The 16,014-nt window shown below is 35.5% G+C and overlaps 1 protein-coding gene across 2 annotated transcripts; it reads right to left on the bottom strand.

Annotated features, from left to right (window-relative positions):
• Positions 1–1,007: 1,007 nt before the first annotated feature.
• On the bottom strand, positions 1,008–14,363 carry LOC132626282 (protein DGS1, mitochondrial). 2 transcript variants are annotated; one of them, XM_060341097.1, is made up of 15 exons: positions 14,042–14,363; positions 12,894–13,008; positions 12,602–12,805; positions 11,089–11,226; positions 10,808–10,969; positions 10,292–10,486; positions 7,234–7,334; positions 5,932–6,021; positions 4,230–4,302; positions 4,125–4,153; positions 3,902–4,025; positions 2,735–2,845; positions 2,335–2,435; positions 2,134–2,215; positions 1,008–1,447 (listed from the first exon to the last, which is right to left on the bottom strand). In XM_060341097.1, the coding sequence occupies exons 1-15, from the start codon at positions 14,248–14,250 to the stop codon at positions 1,244–1,246; spliced, it is 1,938 nt and encodes a 645-aa protein (XP_060197080.1). In that variant the 5' UTR covers positions 14,251–14,363; the 3' UTR covers positions 1,008–1,243. The 2 variants fall into 2 exon arrangements, with proteins under 2 accessions (XP_060197080.1, XP_060197081.1); XM_060341098.1 differs by lacking the exon at positions 1,008–1,447 and having other exon boundaries at positions 1,782–2,215; positions 14,042–14,360.
• Positions 14,364–16,014: the final 1,651 nt, after the last annotated feature.

The raw sequence follows: 16,014 nt of genomic DNA, 5'->3' as shown, positions 1-16,014 counted from the left end.
CCACTGAATTGAGGGTTATATGTACCTGGTCAAATATTATAAAGACCAATATCGTAATCTACTAAACTTGACATACTTAACAAAATACTATTCGTGCATCTATATGCATGTCTAAGTTGGTCCGCAACGTTTATTCATACGTACAAAATAATAGCTGCACTATTGTTTTGAGTTAGTGTTCATGGCAATGGTAGTCAACTAGGAGCAATTAAAACAAGGACCAAAATAGAGTCCCTTCTCTATGGTATTCAATGGAGTCCTTTTCAACAATTTGCAACCTAATTTATATATTTTAAAGCAACTCCTTTTTTAAATATTTCAGGAGGGCAAAGTAGGAAAATACAAAATTTTATATCCCTAAATTTATTTTTGTATGAAGGAGACTGGATTTGGTGAAAACTTTTCCACCGTACGGCTATCATTTTATCAGAAGTGACATTAGGTTTGAGCTCTCCACACATAAATATAACCAAAGGCTGAACTAAATTAAATCTTTTTTTTGCGCGGATTGTCCTTCATTTGGGCTGGTCTTTAATTTTTGCCCTTCAAATTGGTGGTCTTTAAGTTTTACCCCTAGGTTGTGGGTTCGAATCCCAGCTCAGTTAAAAAAAAAAAAATCACAAGGCAAACTTTGCAAAATTCTGCCTCAGACAAAATTTGCATGGGCAGAAATTCTGTCTGCGCCATGTAAATTCTGCCTAAAGGCAAAATTTCTGCCCGAAGGGCAAAATTTAAAGACCACCATTTTGAGGGATAAAAATTAAAGACCACCCCCAGCGAAGGGTAATCCTGCAAATTGCCCGAATTAAATTCATCATGAAGAGTAAAGCATTTCACAATGCTCAGTAAAAAAACACAGAGATTACAGTTCCACACTAAAATTTCAATGCACCAACATAAACTAGACATCCCTCTTTCCTATTTTCATCCACAAAACAGAGAGGAGACACACAAAAAACTCAGAGAGCCGATTATACAATACACGTGAGCCAATAAAGCGAAAAGAGACTGGAAAAAAAAAAAAACCTCATACATATTGAGTGTGTAAATATTTTCTGATTATGGGATTACAGAGGACAACACCACCTTTTTTCTTTAATAACAGAATTTGCTAATTCAATACGATTGAGTGGCCATATGAGTTCTGAGAAGGACCTCCTCATTTCGTCCCCAACATAGAGGTTGTGAACTGCCAGACTTCGAATGAACTTAAGTATGGTTATAACTTTAATTCGTTTTAATGTTAATACGGGGAAGTATTTGTTGATGTTAGTGAACTGCTAGGACCAAGCAAATTAAATATATGTCTAATCATGGTCAGTATGTTGGATATTTGTACAGAGCAATAGGATAATGTCATCGGTAGCTGGCAAAAGAGATTAAGAGTTCTCTTTTCATTGTATGCCATATTTTGTTCTTCATATTTGTATTTTCCTACTTTGCCCTCCTGAAATATTTGAAAAAGGAGTTACTTTATTGTTTTGCAAAGAAATACATAGATTAGGGTGCAAATTACAAAAGAGAACACACGTTGGGGGTGCAAAATGCCAAGTACTCGTATTCAAAGTCATATTATTTTTAATATGACTAGCTCTAGTTTTCTGGTTTTAATTCTTTTTTAGAAAAGAGAGAATTATGATCATTGTTTTAATCTTACGGCACATGGGAAGAGGTTGAGAAAGGCTATGATGAACCAGAAAATGAACTTTGAGTAAAGCCACAGATAACAATTTGCAAAATTATTGCCAGATGAATGCAGTGACCCAGTTCTGGTGATAATCTTTACTTCGAAGCCAATGAAAAGTTCACATAATATTTCAGTAGGCCTGTCAAATGAGAAGTCATTGCAGAAAAACAAACAAGTCCCAGACGGGAGTATTTCCCGATTCTTTGCTGGGGAATGGAAGCTTGGTTCTCTCGAGTTTTACAATTCATATCTCGCGGACATTGTAACGAGCAGCAAATGCTCTAGGACAAAATCTCAACCCGGAAAGCAAAAAAGATAAGGGTGGAGAGTGAAAGGGGGCATCGTCCCTCATTTATACAAAAATGCAAAGTTGTTTGAATGAAACAATAAATGTGAAGACTGCAAAACTACTATCTTTTTGGTAATGGAAGCAAGCAGTCATATACCCGTTCCATCCGTGATGTAATCCTGAGTTTATGTGCAGTTTGAATATCTGGCTTCGCCAAATCAATGATATCCTGCCTCAAACTACAAACGCGCACGTGTCATTTATGAGCACATATTCAGAAAATATACTATTCTAAATCTGCGAAAGGTCCCATTGTTTAAATAAAGCATGGCTTTAATAAAGGACTAAGAGGACAAACCTTATCCATTCACCAGTCGCCCTTGCATGTCCTTCCACAGCACAATACAAGCGATCCAGATAATATAATGCCAACCCCAACATGCATTGAGCATCTTTTTCCTGAAGTGTTCAGGGAAAAGAAAAAAGAAGGGAATAGGAAAACCAAAAAGAAGAAATCAACTCCAAGCTATGGCAGCATTACATGCAAGCACCAAAGTATCTGTCTAACAAACTTGTTGGAGAACAAAAGTCATTTATGGCATTACTGTTAGGGAGAAAGGGAATGAGTAGTAAAGGGCTCTAATTTACCAGATGAAAATGGATTGTATGATAGTGGAAGAAATATGAGATTCTCAAAGGCGCAAATACTATTGTACAAAAATTTAATAAAGGTGCTGATAAAGTTCAAAGGGCCTTACTTGTCCTTGATCTTTGCAGCTTTCTAATTGCATAATCTTTCTCTCTACTTCCACAATTAGCAGTCGTCGTTGAATTCGGGCAACCCTTCCCCTGCCTTCTGCTTTCTTATCCTGATTCCATTCAAAATTTAATGGCGTTATATGATTTCGCACAGCATGGCAAGACTCCTAAAATGAGAGACCTATATTAACCATCAAATATCTCAACCAGTAAATGTTATTTCCTTTCTTGGTAGCTTCAACTAATAATCACTTCCTCATGTCAATAGCATTAGGAGAAAAGAGAAATGAAGAAAATATCCGCTAAATCTATTCCGAGCCACAGTTGAGTCCACCTTTTAGGTTTAAAATGGAATGGAAAGTGCCCAATCCAGTAGGATCTAACAATTGCGTACAATTATGAAGAATCCATTATTGTATAATATCATAGAAACTATTCCTGTGAATTGCACAACAAGCCTCCCTCATCAGAAAATTCCTTCACTCCAATCTCATTCTCAAGGAAACTCCTTCCAATCTTCTTCTTTGATGACATCAGAAGTAGGTTCCCTTATCTCCTCCCATACTCCAATAATCTGTCTAGCGAATTCTCTGAATTTATAATTATGACCAGCCTTTCCTTCAACAATCTTACGACAAACAGGATAACAAAATAAGTAGTAGCAGCCGAACCAACTGGCAAAGCTCATCAAAAGCAGAGGCTTCAAGAACTGCGTGAACAGAGAGTGGGTAGAAGAGAAGGTCGGTCCTTACACAAAGTAGCACGCTTCAGTAATGTGGGAATAGAACCCTGCTCCTGCTCTACCCAGACTTCCTCTTCTTTGTCTCTCATGCGACAAAATTCTGACCCCTTTTACAATTAGTTTCAATGGAACAATATATATGATGCAAAAATTCAACTTTTTTAATCCTTTGGGCTTCTAACCATTTGTTTCTTCTTATATGTTTCTCAAGTGATAATGGCTTCAAACTTGTGATGCTGCACCGATATGCCTTAGGGTATTCCTGATCAATTTTCTGAATACGACCTCAAGAAAAAGGAGACGAGCGGGGGATTCAAAGATTATTAAATATTCATCATGTTATAGTGAGATCAATTCTTGGATGGAAGTCATGTATAAATAGCTATGCCCTACATACACACAAAACGAAAACAAGCCACTCTACCTGTTTAAACCAAGCGCGCACCAACATGATCACAAAGAGGGAGAGGAAGAAAGCGGGCAAAGCAGCTAAAATAGCAAAATTGATTTCATTGGCCCTAAGAATTTGATCCAGCTCCAGCATAGCCCTGTTTTAAAAATATGAAAATCAGAGAAAAAAACCAGAAACGCCTTGAACTCTCAGAAGTTCTAACTTCAGGACAAGAGTATCAGTTGCTCTCACTCACTCTTCAATGTCAAGCTTCAGCTTCTGAACCTGTAACGCAGAAAAAAATTGTTACATGCCAAAACTAGAATTGACTGCAAGTCTGCAACAGAATGGAGAATATTACCTGGATAAGAAGGGCACGAGAAAGCTCCCCAGAAAAAAGATTTTGAATTGGATGCATCAGCTCCTTCTCGTACCTAAAGTGAAAAGTAAGCTTACTTAACAGAGACATAAAAGCACACACCTAGTTGTACAGTGGACCCAACTGCTAGTAATGTGAGCAAAAAATTAATCTGCTTCAACCATGGTCTGTTAAGCATATATTCCAACTATGCAAAAAATTAATTGCTTAGTTAAACATACAATGAATAACAGGAAAGCAAACAAAATTATTTGAAGCGGTAAGCAAAAGTTGAAAGTTTAAAAATTCTGTTGTTACATCAGAGACTCTAATCAGTTAACTAGAGATGACAAATAGCTGGTCCATCCAGCCATCATACCCAAAAGGTTCAAATCATTCAAAAAAATCATCCTGCAGTTTGTCAAAATTGAAAACCTTGTATATCTCCACAATATAACCTGTAATTGGTGAGCAGGCAAGCAGCACAGACAAATTCTTGGAACATATGAAGCACTACCATTATAACGAAGTTGCATAGATAATTCTAGAAGAGGATGACAACCATTGACTAAACTATATAATATCAAAATTAAGCATGCCGCTTTTTTTAAGGTAAGTGTGCCTCTTTTAAAATGCGTAAAGTACTTTATCAACGAAAGAAAGAGCACATAAGTTTTTTTTTTTAATAACAAAAAAATTACTTATGTGCATTTTTTTTTCTTATGCAACAACAACAAGTACATTATCTTTGAGACTTTGACAGATTTTCAGTTTCATAGAAAAAAATGAGGCAGCAAGGGTTCAACATTCGTAGTAGGTGCTTTCTGTGTGAGAAAGAAGCAGAGGATGTAAATTGCCTCTTCTGCAGTCTCAAGTGACCAAACAGATCTGGGATATGTTTCGTAACCCATTTAGGGTGGTGTGAGTAATCCCAAAATCAGTTAAGGAGCTTATATGGTGCTGGTCTGGAAGGATGTTGGAGAAAGACATCAAGAGCCAGTGGTCTACCATCCCGTTGTGCATTTGTTGGGTACTTTGGTGGGAGAGAACTACAGATGCATTGAAGGAAAGGCAGAACCAACACACAAGCTTAAATACGAGTGCTTGCACTTTTTGGCCTTTCGATGCAAATAGTTAAAAGTATATGACATGCAAAGTTTTTTAGAACTCCACATTTCCCCAGCATTTATAATAAGGGATTGAGTCTCCGCTTGTACATACTTGCACCAACTTGATGTAGTTTTGCATCACATCAAAAGCACACATTTTAACTAATTAAAGGTTAAATGTGCTGAGTCATATCACAAGGACCCATTTCAGAATTTAATAATCTCAAGGATCAAAAGTGCTATTCTCCCATTTAGTTAATTATATCTTCTCAACAGCAAATATTCTGTTACTCATTCTGATCCGTATCTCTTTCCAAACCTGTAGTACCTCATCCCAAAACCACAGAAAACAAAATACATCTTAATACAAGCCATTCAAGACCTGTATAGCAAGTGTCTGATAGCATCCAAAAGGATCAAAATAAAGCATGAATGTATTTTCTTAAAAATCTAGAAAATAACAAGGGTGAAAGTTGAATTTATTAGGTTACAACCATACCGTGCAGCGGAAGGCAAATAACATCCTGTACAATAAGTATTATCATACACTCCTAAATATTAAATAAGCCACAAACAGAACCAGAAGGAAGCCACACCTCATCATTACTATTTCAAGCATTTCCTGGTCCGTTGGATTCACTGGAGGCTTCTCACCCTTCGTCTGCTCAGTGAAAGCTTGCAGCATTCTGCAAAACAGGAACATCGTAACAGGTTTATCCCATAGCACTAAATGCTGACACTTTTTGCACTTAGAGAAGAAGATAAGATGGTAAATAGCATGCATGATACACTCCATTAAAATAGTGAAAGACAACAAGCACCCCTAGAGCATCAAATTGACCACGAAGCAGGTGGGTGTTTTTTGACAAGGACCACACAGAATATTCTACAAATTTTTTTGAAAGGAAACGCAAATAGAATACACATCGCTTTTTGCCACAACAAACTGGAGACACATTTATCTCAGAGGAGTTGCAAAGATTACCAAGTAAAAGAAATTTGATTAGTGAACACTCTGGACAATTTCTCAAACATCCATTATCCTCTAAAAAGCCCAAGAATAAGATAATAGTCAGCTTAGCCAAATTAGCCAACGTTTCTCTTCCTTTTTAGGTGTTTAATCATACAACTTAATGAATAAAAGCGGGGCATCTCTGTTACTCTTTGGAACTAGCTCTCTTTTTTAATGGAATTACTTTTCAGTAGCTTTTAATGTGATTCTTACACTTCCTCGATTGCATCTTTAGGCTAAAGCACTCAATTCTCGCATATACATTGTCTATGCTGGGAAACCCACACCAGCATTCTCGAACACATCTCAACATCCATTTATATCATCATTTCTTTGTCATTGATATCGTAAAGGCCTTAGGGATCTCAATGCAAATATGAAAAAGCTTGAAATGTACATTTCTGACAGAAGATCTACATTTCAACATTTCCTTCTTCCCATGGCCATAACTCTCTCTCCTCCCCTCCCTCCCTCCCTCTCACACTCTCTCCTCTCCTTCTCCCTCTCCCTCTCTACGTAATGCTAGTGCATATATATGATTAAGACTACACATGCACTCATGCTTTAATAACTACTACTCTAATACTCTATAAAGTATACACACATAGAGCTTCTTAAAAAAATGTTTGAAAGAGCTTGTTCAACTTGGAACTTTTTTCCCCCTGTTTGCTAAGAGTTGTGAGCAGAAAAAACAGTCCAAACCCAAGGTGTAAATGGCTTATAAAGAAGTCTACTAACTTATCAATATATTTTTAAGAATTAAAGATTGAATTACGAGTATAATAAAAGAGACTCATTATGAAAGCATACAACTGTATCTTGTTCTTGTGACCAATTTGCACATTGTGCACAATAAGTCAATGAAGCTATAGTTCAATGAACTAACCTGTGCAGAGAGTCATGAGTTAACTGCACTTCTTCAGGTTCCATTGCACCCTTTTGCCTCTTCCGAAATGTGTAGAAAAGATCGTCTCTAATCTGGAGGAGCTGGTGAAAACAAGACATACAGCAAAAATATTTACCCATAATGATCAGGGAAGTTTAGCACCAAAACCTTAACTAAACCTGATGAACCAACTCATGTCAGCAAAAACGGACATAACATAGAAACAGATTAATAGTTTTGTCATTTCAAAAGTCCAGCATGAATGGAAGGATCATTAAATAAGGCAAAATATATTATCTCTTATATACATAAAAAAAGAATATATTCTCAGAAGATAAATGAGAACTAAAATGCAAGATGGAAACATATCAGTCGAACACCAGTGAAAGAAGTATTTCTTAGCAAGTATGATGAGACAAACAAAATAGAAAAGGCAAGGAGCGGATATTCTCCAAGTGAAATATTCATGTACAATGTTAAGAATCTACGAGATGAAATTTTTTTTATGTTAACTTGACCTGGCATCAACAAGAAAGGAATCAATATAGTCCAATAGTTTACAGACTATTGCGAAATTAATAATCAAATCAAGAATTTATGCTCTCATTAGAGTGGACAATTTGGAAGGACAGAAATTCAAGATGCTTTTGAGCTTTATAAACATTTGGAGTCTTTCCAAGGGCTGAAGGATGGGGTGGACTGTTTGTGGTGGACTGGGCATAACAAGGGGCACTACAAAGTGAGTTCAGGCTATAAGATCATGAACATGACTGAGCCACAAAACTCTAACTGGCCATGGAGACAAATCTGGAAAGTTAAGATACCTCTTAAGGTTGCATACTTTACATAGTTGCTAGCCAAAGAAGCTGTTTTGACACATGAAAACCTGAGAAAGAGAAGGATTATCTTAGTTTCAAATTATTGCTTATGTGGGGAAGCAGCTGAGACAGTAGGGCATCTGTTTTTACATTGCAGAATTACTGATCAGCTGTGGAAGATTTTTATCAATCTCAGAGGCATATCTTGGACAATGCCTAGCAAGATTGTTGACATTCTTTCTAGCTGGGAGGAGGCTGGGATTGAGGCAAGGAATAGAAGCTACTGGAGGATCATTCCAGCTTGCATATGGTGGATAATCTGGAAAGAAAGGAACTCCAGATGTTTTGAGGATAGAAGTAGCACTCTACAGAAGATCAAGCAAGACTGTATGTTGCTATTTTGTTTTTGGTGTGCAAAGAATCCCTCTGTAGATGCAGAATCAATCCTAGAAGTTCTTGACTCATGTTAGGATTTTACTTTTTTAGCTTCTTAGTTTTCGTTTTTCTTTTGTAAAGGGGTTTTCAGTACTACCTACGTATTGGTCTATAATACAAAGTTGTTACCTGTTCAAAAAAAAAAAAAATCAAGATGCTTTGAAGATACAGAGATTTGTGAGCAAAAGATCAAATTGAATTGTCTTTTGCTCTTTTGTTTTTGGTGTAGACACTAAACAGATATACTCAGATGATACTGATTCTATTATTGATGTTCTGGATTCAATTCGCGTAGCTTTTGAATATTTAAATTTAGTATATTAAGTTTGATCTAATCCACTTTAGCTTTAAAGATCAGTCAAGTTGACTCTCGAAATTGGAAATCATGTTGAGAAAATTCGAGTAGGAAGCCGCTGGAAAGTAACTGGAAATTCGATTTAATAAGTTGTCAATGTAGATGGATATAGTAGGTTTTATGCCCTTGTCAGTGTTTTTCGACGGAGAATCCGTCGGTGAGTTCATTGAGTTGACCAACGCCGGTGATTGAAAATTATACACGTAATGTTACAAAAAAGAAAGACAATTTGATTCTTTACGAGTAGTTTTCTCTTTTATTTACGTAAGAAAATTCTAAAATTCAAAACAATTTGATATATACTTTTCTTTCATTTCTTTTAATTTTTTTGGATTTAAAGATTCCTTCTTCAATAAGGCAAGTTACATATTTGGCCGATCGACCGAAAATAATTACATGGTTTAGTTAAATATACAAAAAATATATACACTATTATGTATATTTTATGGGTATTATATATATGTACACACACACAAACAATAGTTACCAGCTTCAAAAAAAAAATATCCTAAGTATTTGTGCAAATAAAAATGTTTTCATATTTTGGTTGGCATCAGTAGAAATGTGTGACCACCTCATTAAAAGCTTAAACTATTAGAGAAGGACACTCTTATTATTTATTTCAGGTTTCAAAGCGCCCCCACAAGTCAGGGCCTGATTCTTTTTCTTGGATCAAGCACGTGGAGTATTTTTATTGATGGGTGACAATAAGACTTAAACCCAGGACCTCTAGCTATTCTACTACCAGGTAGAAATGACTATTTCATCTAAAAGCTTAAGCTATTAAAAGGAAACACTTCTATTATTCATTTAAGGCCTTCAATATCATACATTTCCAACTCTCGTCTTATTCATGGATGGTTTAAAAATACAAGGAAAAGCCCACTTGGATACAAAGATAAAGAATGGACAACCAACCATGGGAGATTCATATAACTCTTCCAATCGGACTAGCTTGATGGATTCTCAGTCTAGCATCATGGGAATACTTTAAGGTTTTACACAAGAAACTTAAATCCTGACCCCACGTATGAGATATAACATGACCCCATGGTGATGTTGAATCAGTCAACTATTATTCTATTAAAATGCTAACGCTTTATCTTTTCTATTGATAAAGTTATAAATGCAAATGTTTTATCATTCCAATATCTTGAAAAGCATTTCCTACTTCAACTGTAACTCCATAAAATTCCTTAGCATATTCCACAATCTTAAAGATGAAATTATAATCCTCATAATTAATTTGCAGTAACAAACAATTGGAAACCATTTATGGAGGATTGCACACGTAGAGCATGAGAATATAGGAAAATCTCCTGAGGACATTTGAGTGTCGACAGAATAAACCATGATAAGCAAAGTCAAGTAGGAACTCAGGAAAGAGTATTCAGCTTCAATCATTACAGATAGGATCTGAAGGAAAATATAATAACTAGGGGCAGCTTACCGGTTGCTCTACATGGTCATTCCAGAAGCTAACTGTTGACTCCTTCGCTTCACGGACCCAATTGTCAATGTCAGAGCTTCCTACTAAACTGCTATGGCGAAGTAGCCATAATGAACAGATAGAGATGCCAACAATCCCACAGGTATAGGGTATCCAGTATCGAGTAACTCTTCTGGGCTTCCGGTGAATTGTAACCTTCAAAAATTAATGGCAAAGAAACTGTCCTCAAAAGAAGAGACAAATTACAAAAATATTTAGATAATGTACATTTTGTGTTGTATTCCTACAACATGCACACTCATGTACACTTCAGCTATAGAGATCTCAGTTGACAACTAATGTCATGGCATGACAGTTATGTCATACAGCATCCCCTTTCAGCTTAGCAATTCAGTGGTGAGTTGATAATTTGATAATGATGAAACTAAATCCATATGCTAAAGACAATAAGATGACTACAGCTTGAAGATAGAAAAGGTAAAACTATCTCATTACAAGTCAGTAGGGAACTCTTACAATGGCAGCTAAATATGTGTTCAATCTGTCCATATTTTGGTAGATCAAATTGATAGAATCTCTAATCTCACAATCAGTCCACTGAGACCCTTCCTGATTAACTTCTGGAAGTTTCTCAAATATCAATGGAAAAGAATAGCTTTCATCAACAGAAGAGCTTTGCTGCAGAATAAATCAATAGACAACGTCAAAAACCAAAATTGACCAACATGTAGCCAAAACAGTCGTTTTCAGACATTTTCAGTGGGGAACTTCTATATTACACGAAAATTTTCCCTCACCTGGCGCACTGCATGGAAATGGCCAATTGATGCCTCCAATTTCAGAAATAAACCATTCATATCAACCAATAATGATGATAATGACATCTCAGGATCCTTAACTAATTCCTCACCAGCTTTGTCAACCTTCATGTAGATCTATACATATGCCAGGAAAGACATGAATTGAGCGTTTATTACCATAAAGTAATCAGAATATACCTAAATCATCAAGCTATGCAACATTAAATTACTCCTTAGAGGGATCATTTCTTCCAAGAATGTCCAAACTGCAAAGTAAGATCTTGACTTGGTAAGCCAAAAAAAAAAAGGGAATACGCGAACAATGTAGAATTTCCTCGTTGCCAAAACTAAAATTCTTTGCTTTCTAGTAATCTGTTTATCAACCAATCAACTTGCCCAGTTATAAGATTTAGCTTGATCTCATTAAATTAGTAGGGATGCTTCTCAAGAATGAAAAATATGGTCCATGAAAGTAGTGTTATAAAAAGCGAAAAGCGAAGATAAGCACCAAGTGTTTGTTGGAGCTTAAGTACAACACAACAACAACAACAACAACGACTAAAATTCTGACGCACAAGTAAAGATACACCTTTAAGTTTTCCTGATTTAAAAAATAAAAAGATACACCTTTAAGTTTTCAATTCAGATTAGTGATTACTTTTCTTATATTAAATTTCTAGTTTCCGATTCTACATCGCCAACATATTTTCCATAATGTTTCCTTGAGACTAATACAGCGCTTTTTTTTTTGCGAAGATTAATACACCGCTTTGTTTTACTAACTATATATTATTTATTATTGCCATCCTAAACGCAGTGCCCGTGGCCACTAAGATGTGTGTCCTAGCACTTTGGTGCTGCACTAAAGTGCCATCGAAGCTAAGTGAAGTGCCCAACCTATGGTGCACATACTATTAGGGTTTTTAACTTGCAAAAGAAAACTCCTTCCTATCATAGCCACCTTAAAAGCTTATGAAAAGTGATTGAGAACAAATAAATTTTTTTTTCCCGAAAGCAAGACATCTTTTACAGGGACAGTTCCGAATCTAGAGATATTAACTGATATAAGGTTCTGAGAAATTGATGAAGTCATCTCATAGGAAAATTGCCACTACAGAAAAAAAAAATGTAAAACAAAGTAATTTGGTACGAATGATGGGATATGAACTGATAAGGAACTGCAGTGTCAAAAGTCGAGCAAACCAAATAGAAGAATCACAATTGAAGGATCCTCTTGGATGAATTGCAGTATCCAACTGGAGCCTAAACTTGAAATACTTCATTTCTTTTATCCTCTTGGTTAGAAGCCCAGCAACTCTTAAGGTATCTAAACAACTCTTCAAATTTTTGTTTTCCTTCGTACAAAATAATTTAAATGTACAGAAACCAGTACGGAATGAGAAAACAGCAGTGGAAACATTATAGCATCAAAGATTAGACTGATGAAATGAAACAGCCAAACAATGTTACATGATTAATTGTCACATGTACTAAGGCTATAGCAACTAACCTGTGCCAAAAATGTAGCCAAATGATATCTTAAGCCACTCAAGAAATTTATCCTCTCGGATATATATGAAGATGCCAAACAATATGTTTGCTGCACTCCAGAAACTTCACCAACAAAATCGCTTATCAGTTGAACTGAGCCATTGAAAAATGCATTTGGTCCTCTCTGACATATCATGAAGTATGCTTTTTGAGCATTTGATCCCTGAAATAGTACATACATAACAAATTTAAATTGAACTCTGGCTGGAAACAGACTGTAAATATAATTTCAAATAACTAAAATAGCTAACCTGTGCTTTAGTATGCCAATATTCTAAGTTCTTCTGGATGTAATGCAAATTTAAAAAGGTGCACTGCATAATGTCCTCCAAGACACCAGCAATTCTAGATGCCTCACAAACAACCCTGCATCTCAGTTAGCTTAGAAATTTTTCTTATGAACAAAATGTCCTCTCAGACCATCCTTCACAACTAAAGATATCGTCCCTTTGTCTCAATTTATGTGGCACTTTTCGTTTTTGAGATTCAAACTATGTAAACGTTAACCGACATTTTATAATATATTGACATGAGAAAAAATTGCAACTTATAGTACTTTTCGTGTAGTTTTTGAATATTTAAATTTTAGTTTTACTCCCTCCGTCTTCGTTTACTTGTCCACTATACTAAAAATAGATGTCCACTTTTATTTGTCCAGTTTGGAAAATCAAGAGATAATCAACCATTTTACCTATTTTACCCTTATTATAAGTACTACTCCCTACATTCCAATTTAAGTGTCTTACTTTCTTTCTGATCTGTTCCAAAAAAAGTATCTCTTTCTATATTTAAGTTGACAATTCAAACATCCTACATGACAAGTTTATAACCACAAGATTCAAAGGACATTTTCTCTAGGAAAATAAGTTCTTCGAAAATGAGGAAAATGACTTCTCTAATGAAAGTAGGGAAAACAAGTTCCACAAATGGCACCCCACATTGATTGTCTCCTCCCCACATTCAAACGCAACCTCATCTTCACCCCCACCCAAGGGCAGAGCCAGTAAGGGCTAAGGGGGTTCGGTAAAAAATTACACTATTTATACAAGGTTAAAATTATATTTTATGTATATATAGTAGATGTTCCCCTTAAACTTCTTCATGTGTTTACTTCTTTATATTTTTGAATCTCCTCAGTAAAAATCCTGACTCCGCCACTGCCCCCACCGGCCCACCCCATCCACAACCACACAACCCCACCCCCATCCCACCTTCCACCCCCAAAATATTTGTGTAGATTATATACAAACATTTTAATTTTTAAGGATAATATTCTTTTTGCTTACGTAACGAACACAAGAAAACAAGTAAGAAATACACTTATTTTCCCCCTTCATACGGAACACATTCACTGATAGTCATATAAAATGTCAACATTTAGAGATTTCAGAGTACTTACGTAGTAGATTCAGGTGAGAATGAAGGGAATGGAAGTGGAAGACAAGTCTTTCTACGACGTCGTTTAGCGGTTCCTGAGCTGTTTCCACTCCTATTGAGGAAATTCCAGTCCGGAAAGTAACTGGAAATTCGATTTAGTAACTTGTCAGTGTAGACGGAGATACTAGGTTTTAGGCCCTTGCCGCCGGCGTTTTCCGGTGGAGTATCCATCAACGCCGGTGATCGGAAAATATGAAAGACAATTTGATTCTTTTCAAGTACTAGTTTTCTCTTTTATTTACGTTAGGAAATAGTGAAATTCAAAACAATTTGATTTTTATTCCTTCTTCCCCAAGTAGATTTTTATTAGTTTGTTTAGTTTTTTCACCTTTATCTTTTTTTTTTTTTTAAGTTTGTCCCAAAAAGAACTTAATCTTAATAAAATATTTTATAATCACATAAATATTTAATTTTTATTTTGAACCACAATTTCAAAAATCTTCATTCCTTTCTTAAACTTTGTGATAAGTCAAGCAGTGCTATATAAATTGAGACAGAGGGATCAGTATTTTTCGTGTAATTTTTGAATATCTAAATTTTAAATGTAGTATATTAAGTTTGATCTAATCCAATTTAGCTTTAAAGATTAGTCAAGTTGACTCTTGAAATTGAAAACCGTGTTGAGAAAATTCGAGTAGGAAGCTGCCAGAAAGTAACTGGAAATTCAATTTAATAAATCGTCAGTGTAGACGGATATAGCAGGTTCTAGGCCCTTGTTGGTTGATGGGTGTAAATTATTCATGTAATTTTATACATAAAAAAATAAGTTCTAAAATAAAACATGAATATTTATATCTTATTCTCGCATATTTTCTGACAGAATCTTGCAGGAAAAAGGATATCTTGGAAGACTGAAAAATAAGCAAATGCCAAAGAGATAAGGAAATATTTCATGGGTGCAACCACAAGTCCATGTTCACAACCGTGAAATTTCACATGTGGAAATTACATAAAGACAGCATTGGGAGAAGTTGTAAAATCCACGGGTGTGACTGCGACTTTCATACTCACACCCGTCAAGTGTTGAAATCCACGGGTGTGACCACCACTTTCATCTTCACACCCGTCAAGTGTTGGCATCAAAAAAGAAGTTGTATAATTCACGGATGTGACCACCACTTTCATACTCACACCCATCAAGTGTTGAAGTCCACGGGTATGACCATCACTTTCATACTTACACCCGTCAAGTGTTGAAATCCACGAGTGTGACCGCCACTTTCATACTCACACCCGTCAAGTAAGGTCACAGATGTGAGCACTACTTCAAGGAATGCATTCGTAGGGGGAGACACTATATTTCCTATACATAGAGGCATCACTTTGCTTAGAAAATAGAGAATCCAATCTTGAGAAAGACATAAGAAATGGTCTTTGCTCTATTCTCTTCTTTTTATTTTATATTTATAAGAGTAGTATTTTATTTTTAATTTCTTTCTCACATACTCCTTAATGGAGTAATTTCTTTTTGTTGGGATAGTTGAAGAAGCTTGGTATGATGTTATAATATTATTTTTACTTTAATTTTTTCATGTCTTGATATTCAAATCTTTGATCTTGCTTCTTTTAATCCTAATTCTCACGGAGGGATTAATTCAAGCTAATTTATCGATTTAAGAATCTCAATATTATTTCTTTTAGTCCTAATTCTCACGGAGGGATTAATTTAAATAATTTTGTTGGTTTAAAATTGTTATCTTATTTCTTTTGGTCCTAATTCTCACGGAGGGATTGACTCAAATAAGTTTAATGATTTGAGGGGTCTCTATCTTATTTCTTTCAGTTCTAATTCTCGCGGAGGAATTGTCTCAAATAAGTTTAGTGATTTTAAGGGTTAATCGCAAGAGGTCTTTATTCCTCATAACACAAATCAAGTCACATAAGTTTTTCTATTCTTTTGTGAAATTTAATAGAATGGGATTTTATTATAATTGT

This window comes from Lycium barbarum, chromosome 2 (genome assembly GCF_019175385.1).
Source record: "Lycium barbarum isolate Lr01 chromosome 2, ASM1917538v2, whole genome shotgun sequence".
NCBI lineage: Eukaryota > Viridiplantae > Streptophyta > Magnoliopsida > Solanales > Solanaceae > Lycium > Lycium barbarum.
Note: the sequence above shows the minus strand (reverse complement) of the source record. Positions and strands in the feature narration are given on the sequence as shown.